The 20,241-nt window shown below is 45.2% G+C and overlaps 1 protein-coding gene across 4 annotated transcripts in view; it reads right to left on the bottom strand.

Annotated features, from left to right (window-relative positions):
• The window catches only part of LOC119967178 (peptidase M20 domain-containing protein 2-like), a 41,499-nt gene that overhangs the window by 6,265 nt on the left and 14,993 nt on the right, over positions 1-20,241 (bottom strand). For 3 of the 4 annotated variants that reach the window (XM_038799342.1, XM_038799341.1, XM_038799340.1), the window contains exons 3-6: positions 18,574-18,716; positions 15,921-16,075; positions 11,857-11,989; positions 9,185-9,292 (exon numbers count right to left, since the gene is read on the bottom strand). In XM_038799342.1, the coding sequence (XP_038655270.1) occupies positions 9,185-9,292; positions 11,857-11,989; positions 15,921-16,075; positions 18,574-18,716 (539 nt within the window). Of the gene's footprint in view, positions 1-1,115; positions 3,120-9,184; positions 9,293-11,856; positions 11,990-15,920; positions 16,076-18,573; positions 18,717-20,241 lie in introns of those variants that run through there. The other variant, XM_038799343.1, reaches the window with a different exon arrangement.

Here is a 20,241-nt window from a genome sequence, read left to right as displayed (position 1 = left end):
CCGTGTCTGCGTGGTCTCACCCCCACAACCCAAAGATGTGTAGGCTAGGTGGATTGGCCACGCTAAATTGCCCCTTAATTGGAAAAATAAATAAATAATTGAGCACTCTGAATTTATTTTTAAAAACACTTATTTTGCTCCCTAGACTATAGATTTACACTTTTGGAAAGTTGTCATAAATTCCAGGAGAGACTTCTAAATGAAACCAAAAGCCATGAGAACCTAGTGGATTTTTAAAAATTGTTATTTGCTCCCTGGATGTGGGCAATTCTAACAAGGTGGTTTTTATTGGTCATTATTAAATGTCCTGAGAAAATGGTTGTGAGTTTTCTCCTTGAACTACCGACAGTCAATTGGAGGATGATGGTCCCACAATCAGAAATGGATTAGAAGGACTTGGGTGATAGATGTTGTACGGTCCACTGCATCTTTGTTTCCAATATCTACCGAGTGACTGGACATCATAACCCATCGCAAATGTAACATGTTTGCAGCTGATACCAAAATGGGGAGGGCAGTAACAATGAATTATTTGCAAAAGGAATTGGATTAATTGTGGAAAGAGAAAAATGAAAATTTAGTAAGATAAGCATGACACTAAAATAAAAGCAATATACTGTGGATGCTAAGAATCTGACATAAAAGCAGGAAATGCTGGAAACACTCAGCAGGTCTGGCAGCTTCTGTGGAGAGTGAAAAACAGAGTTTGTAATATTACACTTTGTGGTAATATGTCATTATTCTTTGCCTTTTGATCCAGAATGGTCTGATCAGTTGATGATAAAGAAACCACCAATCTTTAGAATGAAGCAAACTAATTAATTGAATAACGATTAATTAAATAAAGTTTGAACACACTTTATTAGTAGTTATAGCTCTGTACTAAGATTAGAGTCTGTTAAACAGTAATCTATAATCTAGTATTAATTGATGATGTCCTTGTGCTAACTCTCTGTAATCTAAACTACTCCTCGTGCTGTGATCAATACTTCTCCTTTGCTAAACTGCTACTAACTACCCAACATTCCGCAAGGTCTGATATTTATACTGGGAATTGGTGTTGCCCTTTAATGTTTGAATTACACGGAGATGTAATAATTAACACTTCACTGGCGTACGTATATAGGTTTCATTACATCACCGTTTTTAACATTTATTTTCAATGTACGAGAAAGGAAAAAATGTATAATATTACTACAATACATGATATGTATATAGCTTTGAAACGTAGTGAAAATCAATAACGAAAAAGTTCAACAGGCATGATTCACAAATGGAGACTGTCCTAATTTTCACTCGTGGTGTGTTGAAGTACAAACAAGTCATCATCAGGTGTTCAACTGGTTGAACTGCTTTTGTTCTCTGACCTGGTCTTTTATTGTGCTTGTGGTATCGATTTTGTATGTCACTTGCCTTATAAACTGGTTTGCTTTTTTTTTTGGAGCAAATCCGAATTCATGCAATTTGTTGGCATGACATTTGTTTTATCTGAACAAAGTCCATTTGATGTTTCTACTCCTGCCATTGTTTTGGACTGTGCTGTTCGGTTGTCCTTCAGTTTCAGAGATGAACCATTGTGCACAGTTCGTTGTTCTGTAGTTTCTCTTTTTGTGCTGAAGAACTGTTCCGTCTAGATTGTTACAGTCATCTTCAAACTTTTTAGTTTCGGTGTCCTTTGTATTATTTGATGTGCATTGAGCTTTATGATCGGAGCTTCATGTGAACGATCTGATGTTTCATTGATCTTGGTTACATCAGTCACTTCTGGTTGATCTGATTTATCGTTGATCTCTTGGTGCTCCTCTTCTGGAGTGAACGTCTCGAAGATGTTGTTTTCTTGTAGGTGGTTTAGAATAGATGTGGTTTCAATTGATTAATTTATTGTTTTACATTGATTGTCCTGTTCTTTTGTACAGCTGAGCTGAGATCTGTCAGTCTCGCTGTTGTCTTGCACATCTTGTATGCTAATTGTGATCATTGTGTCACTATTCGCAAAGACAGTGAGTAGACATTCATAGTCTTCTTCTTGCATTGTTCTCTCTCTGGAGTCTTTCATTGCTTCCATTCTGGAGTCTGTCAATGATCTCTGTGGAGTCTTTCATCGCTCTCTGTGAAATCGTGCCGTGCTCTCTCTCTCTCTCTGGAGTCATTCGGTACTCTGTGGAGTCTCTCTCTTTTTATTCATTTGACAGGTTACTGTCGTCTAATGAATCAACGATCAAGGTATTGGATTTATCTACCATTAGTGGAGTGGTATTTAGCTTTTGAACCGTGTTGCTAATAAAATGATCATCATATCCGAATATCTCTGCTATCCAAGAATAGTATTCTTCAATGTAGTATTGATCATTTTTAGTTAAAGATCTGTTGACATTTCCTTCATGTTAAATGCTGAAACGTCTTGTTGCATGGTGCTGCAAAAGTTTTCTTCATCTGTGTTGAAATTCAGGCATTGTTCTGCCTTGCAAGGTAACAAATTTGTATTTTGTACCTGTTTTTCTCAATTTTCTGGCAGTTTCCCTTTAAGTGGGCTTGTCCAAAATGTTCTGACGTAATGACATTAGTGATGTCATACGTAATCTTAGATTGCCAAAATGCAAATCGATCTTCCCGAGTGCATTCTTTTTTCAACTGTGCATGCGCAGCTTCTCGCGCATGCGCAGACCGGTATTTTTCCAGTTTGCATCTTTTTTGGAAGTGCGCATGTGCGTACTGATCCCACATATGCGCTTAACGGGCAGAGTCGGAAAAGCGCATTTTTTTGGGTGCACTTGCGCACAGTCATCTTTTTTAGCGCAAATAATTTTCTGCTGCACCACAGCTTCAACGCAGTGAAAATTCTCTTTACCTTGACGATTAAACATGTTGGCACATCTATTTTTAGATTGCTTCCTCGCATAGCACATTTTAAACAAATCTTGAGACAGCATTTGTTTGTTGCTTTCGCACGCAGTCTTTTGAAGAACTCTTCATCACTTTCACAATATTGATCAAATTTTTTAACTGCCAGTTCAAAGTTTTCTTTTTCAGCATCATTCTCAAAATGGAATGTGTTATATACTTCTATGGCCCAGCCATGAGCAATAATACGGCAGTTTTTCGTTCATCTCTGGCAGTTTCTAGATTAGAGGATGAGAGATAGAGTTGAAACTCTTGTTTAAACACTCGCCAGTTAGCATTATAATTACAGTTCATCCAGAGTCGTCGTGGAGCTTGAGCTTTCTCCATCAGCCCTGGATTCATCGATGTCTTGCAGTAACAGGTCTTTGGTGCTTCGAAATTCGAATTGCTTCTTAACTTTCTGTACTAGATCCTCACGAAACTAAACTAGTTAGCTACAGTAGACATATCTGGTACCATGTTATAGTACGTGGTCCATTAAATTTTAAAGGTTTCCACTCCCGGAAGCATGTTATATTACACTTTGTGGTAATATGCCGTTATTCTTTGCCTTTTGATCCAGAATGGTCTGATGAGTTGATGTTCAAGAAACCACCAATCTCCTATGGGAGGTGTTGGGGAGGTTTGGATTTGGTGAAGGGTTCATTAGATGGGTAAGGCTGCTATATGAGGCCCCGATGGTGTGCGTGGCCACGAATAGGAGGAGGTCGGAGTACTTCCGGCTTTACCGAGGGACCAGGCAGGGTTGCCCCTTGTCCCCCTTGTTGTTTGCAATCGAGCCGCTGGCGATGGCATTGAGAGATTCAGAGAGGTGGAGAGGCTTGGTGCGAGGTGGAGAGGAACATAGGGTGTCGTTGTATGCCGATGACCTGTTACTGTATGTGGCGGACCCGGTGGGAGGGATGCCAGGAGTGATGGAGTTACTAGCCGAGTTTGGGACCTTCTCAGGTTATAAATTAAACTTAGGCAAGAGCGAGGTGTTTGTGGTGCACCCTGGAGACCAGGAGGAAGGAATTGGTAGGCTCCCGCTTAGGCGGGCAGGGGAGAGCTTTAGGTACCTGGGGGTGCAAGTGGCCAGGGACTGGGGGACTCTCCACAAGCATAACTTTACCAGACTGGTAGATCAGATGGAGGAGGAGTTCAGGAGGTGGGACATGCTGCCATTGTCGTTGACGGGGAGGGTGCAGTCCATCAAAATGACAGTGCTTCCGAGGTTCTTGTTCCTTTTTCAGTGCCTGCCCATATTTATCCCCAGGGCCTTCTTTAGGAGAGTGACCGGCAGTATTCTGAGCTTTGTGTGGGCACATGGGACTCCGAGAGTGAGGAGGGTGTTCCTGGAGCGAGGAAGGGATAGAGGCGGGCTGGCGCTGCCCAACCTTCTGGGGTACTATTGGGCAGCCAATGTGTCAATGGTGTGTAAATGGGTGATGGAAGGGGGAGGGGCGGCGTGGAAAAGAATGGAGATGGCGTCATGTAGAGGTACGAGCCTGGGTGCCATGGTAACGGCACCGTTGCCGCTCTCCCCTAAGAGGTTTACCACGAGCCTTTGCTGTGGTGGCGGCGACCCTAAGAATCTGGGGACAGTGGAGACGGCATCGGGGGGAAACAGGGGGCTCGATGGAGGCTCCACTGGGTGGCAACCATCGGTTCATCCCGGGGAACACGGATGGGGGATTCAGGGGGTGGCAAAGGGCGGGCATCAGCAAATTGAGGGACCTGTTTATTGGCGGGAGGTTTGCGGGCCTGGGGGAACTGGAAGATAAATTTGGCCTTCCCCAGGGGAACATGTTCAGATACCTGCGGGTAAAGGCGTTTGCTAGGCGACAGGTAGGGGGATTCCCTTTGCTGCCCTCGCAGGGGACGATGGACAGAGTGCTTTCGGGGGTGTGGGTAGGAGAGGGGAAGGTGTCTGACATCTATAAGGTAATGCAGGAGGTGGAGGAGTCATCAGTGGAGGAGCTGAAGGCTAAATGGGAGGAGGAACTCGGGGAGCAGATAGAGGACGGGACTTGGGCGGAGGCCTTGGAGAGAGTCAACTCTTCCTCCTCATGTGCGAGGCTTAGTCTCATCCAATTTAAGGTGCTGCACCGGGCCCACATGTCCGGGACTAGGATGAGTAGGTTCTTCGGGGGTGAGGACAGGTGCACCAGATGTTCGGGGAGTCCTGCGAACCACACCCATATGTTCTGGGCATGCCCAGCACTGGAAGAATTCTGGAAAGGGGTGGCGGGGACGGTGTCGAGGGTGGTTGGATCCAGGGTCAAACCAGGGTGGGGACTCGCGATTTTTGGAGTTGCGGTAGAGCCGGGAGTGCAGGAGGCGAAAGAGGCCGGTGTCCTGGCCTTTGCGTCCCTAGTAGCCCGTCGAAGGATTCTGTTACAATGGAAGGATGCAAGGCCCCCAAGCGTGGAGACCTGGATCAGTGACATGGCGGGATTTATAAAATTGGAAAAGGTCAAATTTGCCCTGAGAGGATCAATACAAGGGTTCTATAAACGATGGCAGCCTTTTCTGGACTTCCTGGCTCAGAGATAGGTAACTGGGTCAATAGCAGCAGCAACCCGGGGGGGGGGGGGGGGGGGGGTGCATTATTGTAGTGTTTATTCTGTAACTTTATAGTGTGTTAATTTGCGTTGTTGTTAAAATGCTGGGTTGTTCATGGGGATGGGGTGAATGTATATGATTGTTAATATTATTGTTATTTTCGGTATTTTACTAAGGTGCGTCAATGTTGTATAAAATCAAAATTTCTCAATAAAAATTATTTAAAAAAAAGAAAAAAAAAGAAACCACCAATCTTTAGATTGAAGCAAAACTAATTGAATAACGATTAATTAAAGTTTGAACACACTACAAAGCTATAACTACTAATAAAGTTAAACAGTAATCTATATTCTAGTATCAACTAATGATGTCCTAATGCTAACTCTCTGTAATCTAAACTACTCCTCGTGCTGTGATCAATACTTCTCCTTTGCTAAACTGCTACTAACTACCCAACATTCCCCGAGGTCTGATATTTATACTGGGAACTGGTGGTGCCCTCTAGTGTTTGAATTACACCGAGATGTAATAATTTTTAAACCAATTGTTTTTTTAATTGTTTTTAGGGTGGCCAATCCACCTAACCTGCACATCGTTAGGTTACATAGAACATAGAACAGTACAGCACAGAACAGTCCCTTCGGCCCTCAATGCTGTGCCGAGCCATGATCACCCCACTCAAAACCACGCATCCACCCTATACCCGCAACCCAACAACCCCCCCCTTAACCTTACTTTTTATTAGGACACTACGGGCAATTTAGCATGGCCAATCCACCTAACCCGCACATCTTTGGACTGTGGGAGGAAACCGGAGCACCCGGAGGAAACCCACGCACACAGGGGGAGGACGTGCAGACTCCACACAGACAGTGACCCAGCCGGGAATCGAACCTGGGACCCTGGAGCTGTGAAGCATTTATGCTAACCACCATGCTACCCTGCTGCCCCAGGTTGTAGGGGTGAAACCCACGCAGGCATGGGGAGAATGTGCAAACTCCAGACAGACAGTGACCCAGGGCCGGGAGTCGAAACCCGGTCCTAAGTGCCGCAGTCCCAATGCAAACCACTGAGGCATATGCCACCGTTGAGATGTAATAATTAACCCTTCACTGGCGCACCTATAAAAATATCACTACAGAGTTAACGGGAAAAATTCTCGCAAAAAAGGCGGATTATTCAGCCCGCCACAAGATCGCCACAGGCAGGATGCGGACCATGTTAAGGTACATCGTGGCCAGAGAATCTTGACCCAAGTGTCTTTTGGAGCTTGGGCAGTTTCTCACTGGAAAATCTCACACTTTGAATTTTTTTCTGCAGTGGGGAACTAAAGATGCTCGCAAGACCGGCTCCTCCGAGATCAGGGCCCCAATTTTAAAGGGTACCCATATCTCAAAGTTAGGTCGAGGGCCCCTCATATGCCCCCACCCAGGAAAATTGTGATTTCCCCCGCAGAAATGGGCAACACACCCAAATCTCGACTTCGGAGCGGCAAAGTGCTCCACCCCCCCCAATCACTGGATGTCCACATGACCCCCTTCCCTACCCGGCCCCACATTCATTCATCCTCACCGTCCCCACCCTCTCAGGAGCATACCCCACTGTGGGTCGCTGAGGGCCCCCCTTTAAGACTATCCCACTTTCAGGCACCTTCCGACCCTTCATAACCTCCCTTCACCCCCATTTCATAGGCATGGACCCACTCAGGCCCCGTTCCTTGGCAATTACCTGTGGTACCCTGGCAGTGCCAACCTCGCACCGCTTTCAATATGGCGTCCGGACAGGATAGCGGATTATGCGCCATCAGCTCTGCTCTGCCATGGAATTCAGCACAAAACACCTTGGTGTATAACAAATGAGGTCAAGGCCAGAGAGTTGGAGTGTTTTCCCATTGGCTACCACAATGGGAAACACTCCATGTTTCTGCTCCACCACAGCAATTAGTCCTAGAATGGGAGAATTCTGCCCCCAGTCTTTGAATATGAACCTCTTCTCATTGCATCACCATCTTTAAAGTAATTTCTGACCTTCTGCCTTCAGCCAGGATCCCACCTGAACTGGAGTTTCTCCAGAAGTGAATCCCCAATCACGCAAATGGATATCCATTTCTGTATTTCATTTTACCTTTAAGTTATTCAGAGCTGTAAAACCCCTCTTTCATATCCCCCTACTGTGTGTCATCATCACCCACCTCTCCAGGTTTGAATGTGTGAAAGACTAAATTTCTAATTTAATTCTAAGAGTTTGCTGCGAATCATTTTAAACATTGATTGCACAAAGGGTTTTTGTAACAAGCGCCACACCTATTTTTCAAACAAACACCTCTGCTTACAAGCGGACTGTGAGAATTAAGACATCCAGTTATGCATTGCTCTCCTGTCCATAACAAAGCCACTTGGATGTGTTGCACGTTTTACTTGAGTGTAATTCGCGTTTATTGGAGTGTATTAACACGCCTCCGTTTAAAGGCCGTGTGCTTAACACTGCTAGGCTCTATATGTGTATTTTCAGCTCGGGAGTCGCCAGGTGTCGTATAAACACCTCACAAATATTCCAAGGTCAGGTTCAAAGTAATACAACTATACACCGATTAGTAAGTTCCAAACGATTAGTATTTATTATTACAAATATAATAAATACGCATGCACATGCTAAGGGACTAAGCTACAACTAAACTAAGCGATCAGAATACTGAACTAAACAGGAACAGGCAAGGTCAGGGAGCGAGGCCTTCGTTTCGATCTTGGTCTGTAACCTTCAGAGAGTGTGCTGGTCGCTGGGGGTCTAGTGGGGCTGGTTCACGTAGCGAGCGTCGTATTGTCACTTACGGTTCGGCGGCTGGTGCTCAACGGCTGGAGTCAGGATACAAGTCGAAGTTCTGGGTCGAAGTCAAAGCCGGAGCACAAAAACAGACCGGACCATGTGTGGGGGTCTATCTTTTATAGGGCCCCCAATGTCCGTGCCTTTTTTGGGGCGGGCTTTTACTTTCAGGTATTGATTGGATCAGCTCCCAATCGATATCTTTCGAATCCCCCAATGTGAGGGTCTCTCCTCGATGGAGGGGGCGGTCTCTATGGTCTTTTGTGGTGGATACCTTTGGTGCCGCTCTGTCTGGACATCCACTTAAAGTATCTATTCAAACCCAAATGTTGCCATTGTGTGTGCCCAGATCTGGATTGCCTCATTAATATGCAAAGCGTTTTGCTATTAACACCTTTGGTTGAGATCTTCCACCTGGCCAGAAACTAGTTTTGCTGCGTGCAAAATGCTAATCAGTCTTTGCAGACTGCTTGTCTTGGCTAAACTGCTTTTTCCCTGCAGTCTTAGCAGTTCTCCATCTTGTTAGCCCAGTGTCCATCTTAGGTGGCTACAGATGAATCACTAACTTCCCAGGGCAACTAGAGGGTAATAATTGCCAGTTTTGAATACGATACTCACACCTCAAGATGATTTATGATTTCCTATATTGTAAACTCTGATCTCAACTACTCTGAAGGAATCATTCCAGGCTATTCTTGCTTATCCTGCTATTATCTAATCACAGAGAAACTTTGGCCAAACTGGAAGCAGGATGCAAAATTGCATGCATATTGAGTGTTTTGACACAATGTATGAGGAGAACCTAGCAGTTAGTGGACACTGGAATGATTGGCATTACTGATCTTATACACTATACCTTTGTATCCAGGATCCTTTGCAAACAAATCTACAAAACAGTACAGTATTTCAAATTACTTACCAACTGCTTCAGTGTATTCCTCCGAGTGATTCAAAGCTGATGTTCCAATGTAAAAGTAGGGGTGAATTCCAGGAACAATGAAAGAAACATTACCAAAATCTGTGGAGCCTAAAAGCCAAAAGGTAAAGAAATCTATTAACATATTTTCTAACCAACCTGCCACACTAGGGCATTCTAGAAAGTCATATTCAAATACAATAATGGATTTAAAATTACACAGAAGCAATATAGTGTTTAGTTATCGAAAAATTATCTAATTATTTAGATACCATAAAATTAAAGAATCCAATGCTTATTGTGAGTTACGCAACTTTAATATGGAGGTGAGAGGAAAGATTCAGCTATAAATAGAACGCTGCATCCTAGCCTTCCACAAAATACCATCACTGCTATACAATGGAAGGGGTCACCCATTGTTAACTTGTTCAACAACAAGTAAATAGATGTTTGTCCTATTCAATACCATCTGGAAATTTGGAAGTTGGGATAGGAAGTATTACTGCCCAGGTAGCTGATCTGCAGAGCAAATCCGCACATTGCAATCTAATCTGGTAAACATTACAATTCACAATATCATGCCGATTTATTACTCTTTGAAAAACTGTACATTATTAGAGAATATAAAATTTTAGACCCATAGAATCCCTCCAGTGCAGATGGATTGGATTTGTTTATTGTCACGTGTACCGAGGTACAGTGAAAAGTAATTTTCTGCAAGCAGCTCAACAGATCATTCAGTACATGGAAAGAAAAGGGAATTACTTTCAGGAAGGCCAATCTGACTTTGAAAGCTGTGATGGTGGGCATGGGTGAATTATGGGCTGCTGGAGCACCCGACAGCGGATTGTTGGTTACCTGCTTGAACCGAGCATAGAATGCATTAAGTTCATCAGGGAGGGGTGCACTGCTGCCAGAGACACTGCTCGGCTTCGCTTTGTAGCCCGTTATGTTGTTTAGTTCTTGCCACAACCGCCGAGAGTCTGTCTGTGACTCTAGCTTAGTTTGATATTCTCTCTTGGCATCTCGGATGGCTTTGCGGAGGTCATACCTGGATTTCTTGTATAGGACAGGGTCGTCTGCCTTGAACACCTCAGATCTGTCCTTCAGTAGGGAGTCAATCTCGCGGTTGAGCCATGGTTTCCAGTTGGGGAACGCACGTACTGCTTTCTTTGGCACGCAGTCGTCCACACATTTTCTGATGAAGTTTGTGACGGTGGTGGCATACTTATTTAAGTTAGTCACTGAGTTCTTAAATATGGACCAGTCCACTGTCTCTAAGCAGGCCATTCGGCCCATCGAGTCTGCACCGACCCTCTGAAAGAACACCCTACCTAGGCTAAGCCACCGTCCTAACACCGCAATCCTACCTAAGCTACACATCCCTGGGCACCAAGGGGCAATTTTATCATGGCCAACCCACCTAAGCTGCACATCTTTAATCTGTGGGAGGAAACAGGAGCACCCAGAGGAAACCCACACAGACACGGGGAGAACGTACAAACTCCACAGAGTCAGCCGAGGCAGGAATTGGACAGAAGTACTTGAAGCTGTGAGGCAGCAGTGCTAACCACCGTCCCACAACATTTTGTTGAACAAAATGTATTTAAAAAGCCAAGAGTAAACAGGAAAACTTTTCAAATATTAACATTCAGTTTTATTGGCAACATATCACTACTATTAAATTGTCAGAGATTTGAGAAGCTGTTCTAGAATAAAACTGATAAAGGCACTTCCAAAGTTTCACAGCAGTGTCTGCAACTCAAAAGCTTTTAAACTATGATTTTCAGATCTTGTCGTATGACTTCCGGAGAAACAAAGGGAAACTACAAAAGGAGATGAGGCAACATTCAAGGAAAAAAATATTTTATTTCTGACAGCAAATTTGAAAAACGGATTTTTAAACTTCTTTAGCCGATTGGTAGGAAATAATTTGAGTAATTATTATATAGATAGCATGCCTACAGCAGAGGTGAGCCTCAAGATGCTGAGAGTTTCAGAGTAAATTGTGCACAATTTGTAAAAAATAAAATGGTTTCAAAAAGATCATAGAATTTACAGTGCAGAAGGAGGCCATTCGGGCCCACTGAGTCTGCACTGGCCCTTGGAAAGTGCACCCTACTTAAGCCCACAATTCCACCCTATCCCTGTAACCCAGTAATCCCACCTTACCTTTTTGGACACTAAGGGCAATTTATCATGGCCAATCCACATAACCTGCACATCTTTGGACTGTGGGAGGAAACCGGAAGACTCGGAGGACACCCACGCAGACACAGGGAGGAAGTGTGGACTCCACACAGACAGTGACCGAGGTCGGGAATTAAACCTGTGACGCTTGTGCTGAGAAGCAACAGTGCTAACCACTGTGCTACCATGCCACCCTTAATGCTCACTACTAGAAACTACTTACTTAATAGAAACTGTTAAAAATTGATCAGTAACTTGGCTGCTTTCTGCCGATTCCATTGGCCAGAAATAATGCAGGACATGTTGGGGCTGGGCAGGAGTTGGAAAAGAGAGAAAGGAAGGATGACCAGAACAAACATTGAGTAAACCAGAAAAAATTTGCATGAAAATTAAAGCAGCAAAAAGCGAAAATAAATACAAGCTGCACCAGACACTACCAACTGGTCAGAAATGAAAATTGTAAAAAGATACTATAACTAATTTACCTGTTAGTGAATTCGGAATTTTATTAGTTTTGAATTCCATGCCAAGGCTTCTGCCATTTACCTCATACAAACGTTGAAGAGTCTCATTAGGAATCACATTATAGTATACTTTCTCACCAAATTCCAGTTCTACCTGTAAGATTATAATAGTATTAGCATTCGTAAATGATTTGTCCAGAACAGTTAGTAAATAACCAGTCTCTTGGGATTCAAAGTATTTAGGCAAATTGAAACATTAATTGATTTCACTGGAAATAGGAACAGATTTCAAACTAGACTTAAATAGTTGTGTTTGGCTCCTATAAATCTAGCTACACCGAACTATAGTTCCTCTCTGTTGCATTCTGAAAAGAAAAAAGGTAGAGGTTACATGTTGTTTGTGCAAGATTGAACTGTTTCTGTCCTTACAAAATTGAAACAGAAACTTGTGAATCTGGGAATTATTCATAATTTGTGGCATGAAATTAATCTTGTAGAAATAAAGGTATTTTTAAAAATAAATATATTATTTAATTTCAGAAGGCGGTCTTATCTGGGATTTCTAACCCAACCTGGCTGCCTCTGGTTTCCAAGCCTGCTCTCCCAACTTCCAAGGTTTGCTTGGTTTCTTTTGTAAGGATCCTCCTCTTTAAACCATGTTTGTTCCCTATTTTCCCCTTTGTTATTTTTATTTTTCCTATTATTATTTTTGTCCATTGACGATTAATGGGCCTATGCTTTTAATGCGGACTTTGCCTTTAATTAGAGCAGAAGCCAGTGTTGGTTTAAACTGAAGATTGACCGGTGACTCTAAAGCATAGTAGTCTGCATGAAGTTGCCTGTTAATTCCAAATCAGCAGATTCCAGAGCGATTTGACCGACATTCCAGTGATGACTCAGAGTGATGGACTTGGCTGGCAACCAATGCGCTGGCTTTGCCGATACCGAGTTCTGACTTCTCTGGAACATTCTTCAGAGCCATGACGTTCCATTTTTACTTGCGAGTTTGAATTCCGGCAGTGGAGGTGAAAGATCCAGCTGAACTCGCTCCAAAAAAATGAAAATCCAGCTAACTCTTTCTGTCCAATCAGCCTGTGAATATTGGGGGTGGGATTCTCTCATCCTGAGGCTAAGTGTTGACGCCGTCGTAAACGGCGTTGCATTTCACGATGGCGTCAACATGCCCCCAGGAACAGCGATTCTGACCCCTACAGGGGACCAGCACAGCACTGGAGTGACCCACGCCGCTCCAGCTGCCGATACCAGCATCAAATGGGCGCTGCGGATCTGCGCATGCACAGTGCGACCGGCGCGATTGCGTGTATGCGCAGTGGCTCCCTTCTCCGCAGCATGGCGTCGGGCTACTGCGGCCGGCACGGAGCAAAAGAGGCCCCCAGCCCGAGAGGCCGGTCCACCAATCGGTAGGCCCCGAGGTCGGACCCCCCCCCCCCCCCCCCCCCTACAAGGCCGCCCCCGGATGGATGCACGCCTAGGTCCCGCCGGGTAAGACCACACATGGTGAGGGAAGGGGGGGGGGGCGTGTAGAGCGGCTCCAACCAGCGCCGCACCGGCGCCAATTCTCCGCTCTCCGGAGAATCGGTGGACCAGCGCCGGGCCATCGTCGTGCGATTCGCGCCCGGTCTGCCAATTCTCCGGCCCGGCCTGGGCTGAGAGAATCACGCCCTGGATTCCTGAAAACAGGGCTTGGAGAAGACCCCACAGGCTCAGAGCAAAATCTGAAGAAACAAAGCCTCTGTCACTCCAGAAAAGGTGTTTGAAAGCCAGTTCAGGATACATTAGACTTTAAACCTCACTCAAGATGCACTGAAGAAATCCTCAACTGAAGCAATTTTTACCTTTTTCCGTTAACCCGTATTATTTTCACCTGTTTCCACCCCTCTGTGTATGTCTGACTTGTGTGTGGGTGGGTAGAGTTAAAAGGGGGGCAGGGCAGTAGCAGGTTAGCTTGCCATTAATCTATTATAGTCACTGTATATTTCATCTTTATTTCTGTTATAAATAAACATTAATTATGTTTCAATTTTTAAACCTGGTGACTGTAAATTATTGGGCAGCCAAGGGCCAAAGATTTCGGAAATTTTATACAAATTATTGGTTAATTCACTTGTGTTAGGACTCCGGTGTCTGTGTCGAGGGGTCCTCCGCGCACTAGCCAGGGTGTCATAACACTTTCTATAAAAAGCCTGTCAGGCGTATTTGAAACAAGCGCCACATCTGCTCATCCAACAAATGCTCTCATGCCCTCACAGACATAGACACAGAATTTACAGTGCAGAAGGAGACATTCAGCATATCGAGTCTGCACCGGCCTTTGGAAAGGGCACCCCACTTAAGCCCATACCTCCGCCCCGTAATCCAGCAACCCCACCCAATTCCTTTGGACACTAAGAGCAATTTAGCATGGCCAATCCACCTAACAAGTATGTCTTTGGACTTCTTCACATTCCATGGATCCCACTGTTCTTGCTATTCCATCCATTCCCCCCTCCTGGCTCCATGCTTGTCCCAGACATTACTGATCACTCTTAAACTATACTGTCCGTGAAAACACCATAGAAATATCAACTATTGAAACTGACTTCAACAGCAATCAAAAAAACATTAGATTAACAAATCACCAGCACTAACTACTTAGAACACAGAATAATTATAACACACAAGGCTATCAATTGGCCCATCATGTCCATGCTGGCCCAGTTCAAGAGGAATTCAGCTTGTGCCACTCCTGCCTTTTCCCTGTAGTTCTATAGATTGACTTACCTCAAGCAAAACCCATGCAAATAGTGTGGAGCATGATCAAAGCTCCAAAGTGATCATGTTGCTAATGCCTTGCTTCTTCTCAGCTATTTGTCTGTCTCAGTCTCATTTCCTCCTCCTCAGCTTCTTTACCCTCAACTCCTTTCGAGTCTCTATTCTCCTGCTGCTCCTTTTCTTCTCTCCTTTCTCAATAGTGGGTGGTAAGGCAAGTTGTCGTGCCAGTTGCATTTGGTGTGGGCATTGTGCAGAAAGTGTAGTTTTTTGTGGCTCCCCACCCACCCCCTCTTCCCTCATCACGGGTTTCCCATTGTGTTCTCCAATCTATCATGGATCACTCCCTCTGCCTCCCCCATTGTACCAACAAAGAAATAGCAATCATCTTTGGCAACCCTAAGTAAAGCACAAGCGAATAATTAGCTGACTTCAAATATACAGATTTTTATTTTTTTAATGAAATTTAACAAAAGTAATCTTTTTATTTTCACACACTGGCCCCCACAAAAGTGAATTTTAAACTTGCGAACGCCAGATTTCCCTTTTGTATGACAAATTCATAGGCTTAAAAAAAAAATTATAAGAGTTTATGATCTTTCAGCTTCTCCTTTAATCCCAGGTTTATGCATTAGTCTTTACTTATATCGTATAGAAACATATAAAATTATGAAGGGAATAGATAGGATAGATGCGGGCCGGTTGTTTCCACTGGCGGGTGAAAGCAGAACTAGGGGGCATAGCCTCAAAATAAGGGGAAGTAGATTTAGGACTGAGCTTAGGAGGAACTTCTTCACCCAAAGGGTTGTGAATCTATGGAATTCCTTGTCCAGTGAGGCAGTTGAGGCTCCTTCATTACATGTTTTCAAGAGAAAGATACATAGTTTTTTGAAGAATAAAGGGATTAAGGGTAATGGTGTTCAGGCCGAAAAGTGGGGCTGAGTCCACAAAAGATCAGCCATGATCTCATTGAACGGCGAAGCAGGTTCAAGGGGCCTGATGGCCTACTCCTGCTCCTAGTTCTTATGTTCTGTAATAGTATAAAAAAAGAATGATAAAACCGCTTGTTACTTTCCGGTTTGCTGTCTGTGCGGAAAAATATTGACTGGCTGCTTATGCTTGCTGATATCTTTGGATACCAGAAAGCCAATATAACTGATGCCAGAACTAAATTAACATCAGAAAACTAGCTCTTTGTGGACAGTTATTAGGAGTCAACGGAAAACAAATTTACTTCCAGTGCCTGCAAAATCCAGGTCAAAGTCTGCAACAAGTGGTTCGACGCGTTTATACAATTATCATCATGCAATAACTACCTGGCATCCCGTTGCCAAGCTCGCAGCTTTGAAGCACTGTGTTGCTTTTTCACACAGGGTACACAGGTCTTTGTATTTTGTAGTACGGAGATAAAATAGCAGCTCAGAGTACGATGGAATAATGTTAGGCTTCACTCCTCCATGTTTGATAATACCTAGCAACAAGACAGCATAGTGATCAAACAATCAAATAATTATGGAAAATCCACATCAGAATCATAGAACCCTTACATGCAGAAGACCGCCATTTGGCCTATCAAATCCACACCGACCCTCCGAAGGAGCACCCTACCTCGGCTCACGCTACACCCCCCCCCCCCCCCCCCCCCCCCCTCTCTCCTTTCCCCGTAACCCCACCGAACCTTCTGGACACTAAGAGGCAATTTATCATAGCCAATCTACCTAACCTGCACATCTTTCAACTGTGGGAGGAATTTATCATGGCCAATCTACCTAACCTACACATCTTTCGACTGTGGGAGGAAGCCGGAGGACCCGGAGGAAACCCACACAGACACAGTGAGAATGTGCAAACTTCACACAGCAAATAAGGCCGGAATTGAACATGGGCTAACCACTGACACCATGCCATAATGTTTACTCATTATATCTTCTTACATGTGTTCACTGTTTTTTGAACTCCATGCCTTAATCTATAATTAGTAAGAAAATCCATTTGGGTGGATTCAACGGTTATGAGTCTGAGGTTTTAGATGTTGGTTATGTTTCAAACTGCCTCTTAATTCAAGGTAAAATGTAGTGGAGAGGAACACGTGGTCTCTCACTAGTTCTACCTGACAGTAAGCCTATGCAACCTGGTTACCATGGACATCAGAGGCCCAGGACACGCCCTATTGAAGCCCTAAGTGCCAGCTTTCACATCTGAACACCAAAGAACGAGGAGCACAGACTTATTGGGCGGGATTCTCCCAGATCAGCGAGGTTGCCCGACGCCAGCGTAAAACACGGCACAAACCAGTCCGGCGTCAGGACGACCGGAATTTGCGGAATTCTCTGCACATCCGGGGGTTTAGGCCGGCGCTGGAGGGGTTGTCGCCGCACCAAAGGGACTGCGGAATGCGCGAGTTAGTGCATGTGCAGAACGGCCGGTGTATTCTGGCGCATTCGCAGGGGGGTGTCAGCTCTTCGCCGGCCATGGCGGAGCCCTACAGGGGCTGGCACGGAAGGAAGAAGTGCCCCCACGGCACAGGCCCGCCTGCTGATCGCTGGGCCCCGATCGCGGGCCAGGCCATAGTGAGGCCCAGGCCAGATCCCCCCCCTCCCCCGCCCGAGGACTGCACCGCCATGTGGGACCATGTCCAGTCCATGCCGGTGGGACCGGCCAGAAGCCAAAGGCCACGCGGCCCATCGGGGCCCGGAGAATTGCCGGGGGGGGGGGGGGGGGGGGGGGGGGGGGGGCGCTGCCAACTGCCCCCGTCTGCTGTGGCATGATCCCCGCCCCCGCCCCCGCCAGAAAACCGCCACCGGAGAATACGGCAGCCGGCATCGGATCGGCCCGGGCGGGATTCACGCCGCCCCCCCAGAGATTCTCCGGCCCGGCCGGGGGGTGGGGGTCCAGAGAATCCCTGGGGGGGCAGCGTGAATCCCGGCATTAAAACAGCAGCTACTACGAACACCAAGGGAAAAGGGCAGACTGGGGATGGGAGCTCGGTCATTGGTTGACGATATGGGACCAGCAGAAAGTTAAGGACTGGAAGGTTCACGCTCGTGTATCGTAATATGTTTTCTAAGTAATGTTATTTTTAATTTGATACATTAAATGATCCTTTGGGGGGGAATTCTTCCACCTGGGACTACGTCCCATGGCGGGGCTGGGAATGTGGAGTGTTTCCCGCTGAGGAGGCTGACGGGAAACCATGTTATATCTTCCAGCTTTGCCCTCATCAATTATTTAGCCGGGTGTTTTGTGCCATATTCTGGGATGGGGCATGCCTGATGGTGCATATGCCTCTGTTGTATCTGAGTGCCCTATTGAAAAGGTGCCCAGCCTGGAGGTCATACTTGCCCCTCGATGGCCGGGGACCTGGCAGGGCAGTTATGCCAGCTGTGCACTGCCAGAGGGCAGGTCCTCTGGTGACCCCATAGTGGAGGATCGCTCACTTGGGTGCCCATTGCTTAAGCAGGAACTCATTCATTTGACTGGTCCCAACAGTGCCAGAGGGAGTGGTGGTAGCTACTACTGGAACCGCAGCAAGTTTCCAGCAGAGACCTTTGCTGAGGCAGGATGGGAAGGTAAATAGGATGGGTTTTCAGCAGGCCTGGCTAGCAGGCCTTAGCGAGGGGTGGGATGCCAGTGTGGATAAGCCAGGGGGCTCGAATAGAACTAGGAACCTGTAAAGCAACGCCTTGCCTGCCAGCGAATCGAGCAGATCACTGAAAAAGACTCAAGTGGCCCAAGGATAGGCAAGTCACTTGACCATTCCACCACTCAAATTCCACGAGGAACAAGGGCCATGACATTATGCTCATGTTCACACCTCTCATCCCAGCCTTTGGAATGTAAAATTCTGTCCTAGGTTTTCACAAAAATGAAAAAGAAAATATTTAACAAAAAATAGATACCAGCAAGTGCATGGAGCAATGTGATTCAACATCTGAAATTACCAACACATTCTGAAAATATTCAACTGACCATGAAGTTTCCAGTCTGGCTTTAGCTGCTGTCTCAATGCTGACAGGTTGGTGTAAGCCAAAACTGCAGCATCTAACGCATTTATTCCTTCCCAGGGATAACCAGCAGCATGAGTGGCTTTTCCAAAATACTTCACAGTGACTCTGAAAATATGTAAATACAAAAAAAAAACCCACTCACTTTACTTACAACTGGGGCAACATTCATAAATTACAGATGTATTGGCACAAAGTCCCTTACTCCCTTTCATTTCAAAGAATTGAATGTCTACAATTAGTTTACAGTCTTGCGAACATCAAGGTTGCAAAACCAAAAGTTAAATTCAGTTCCTTTCACTCTGCACATTAGCTCCAACCAAAAAGAACTCACCTCATGATATTTCAATTTCCCACATAACCACCCATTGCCTCTCAAAAACAATAACTGGTTGTGTACTGGGAATTGCAAGAACAAAATGTCTTGAAATCGAACTACTGCCCGCTCAAAAGATTCATTGCAAAATTTAGGGAAGCTGCCCTAGAAAAATGAACTCTTGTTTATAGCAGCTGCTTCCATCAAGTCTAGCACAAAGTGAATTCAGACTTTTAACCAATATTGACAGGTCACACTTTCCCGGTGAATACTAAATGTTCCTATGATTGCCATTTATTAACCTTGGTATTTTTGCCTGGTTTAGATTATAGTGGAAGAAAAGGGAATTTTAAATTATTTGTTTTGAATGTACTTTATGCAAAACATTTGTGAACAAAAATGCAACATATACAAATACATTTCACAAACTCACAGTACAATTTTTCCTCTTTTTAGCACCCCCCAAGACAAACAGCTCCTCAAACATCATCATCAACAACCCCCACCACATCTCAAAGTCCCCCTTAACTCAAATTTAGGGCGTGATTTTCCCAAAGGGGAACAAAATCCCGCAGCAGCAGATTTAGCCGTGTGTTTATTTTTTAAATGGCACCCCGATCTCCGAGGCCCATGAAACAATCCTCGACCGCCCCCCCAGACCAAACACAATAAATAGGGAGGGTCCCTGGATCTCCCCCCCCCCCCCCCCCCACCCCCTCCCCCCCCCCACCCCCCACCCCACCCCCCAACAACACCAGCATTGCCAGGGCACTACCCTGCCCAAAGGGTATGCAGTTGGGGGCTTCCAATCCGCTGGGAGAGCCCCACAAGTGCCGTTCTGCTTGGTCTCCGTTTGTGGGGGCCACTAGCCGCTTTTCACAGTAACTTCATTTGAAGCCTACTTGTGACAATAAGCGATTTTCATTTCATTTCATTATTTTAGTGCTGCTTGTGGATCTCGTTGAAAGCAAATTGGCTACCTGCCACATCATCTTACATTATCACAAAATTATTATTGCACAGAAGGAGACCATTTGGCCCATCGTGTCTGTATCGGCTCTCCAAACGAGCATCATGACTTAGTACGGTTCCCTTGTCTTTTCCCTCTACCCCTGCACATTGATTCTATTCAAGTAATCATCTTTCAGGGGTTAAAAGAAATGTGAACAGCAAGCAGAACAGAGGAGTAGGTGGGACTAACCACAAGCAATCACAATGTATACGTGCCTTAGTTGTGATGAGACAATGTACTATTAACATTGATTGGATAGTATAATCACATGTACTCATTCAGAATGTAATGCAGTAATCTAGTCT

Source organism: Scyliorhinus canicula, chromosome 6 (assembly GCF_902713615.1).
Source record: "Scyliorhinus canicula chromosome 6, sScyCan1.1, whole genome shotgun sequence".
Classification (NCBI taxonomy): domain Eukaryota; kingdom Metazoa; phylum Chordata; class Chondrichthyes; order Carcharhiniformes; family Scyliorhinidae; genus Scyliorhinus; species Scyliorhinus canicula.
The sequence above is the reverse complement of the archived record's forward strand: the minus strand, read 5'-3'. Positions and strand labels throughout refer to the sequence as shown.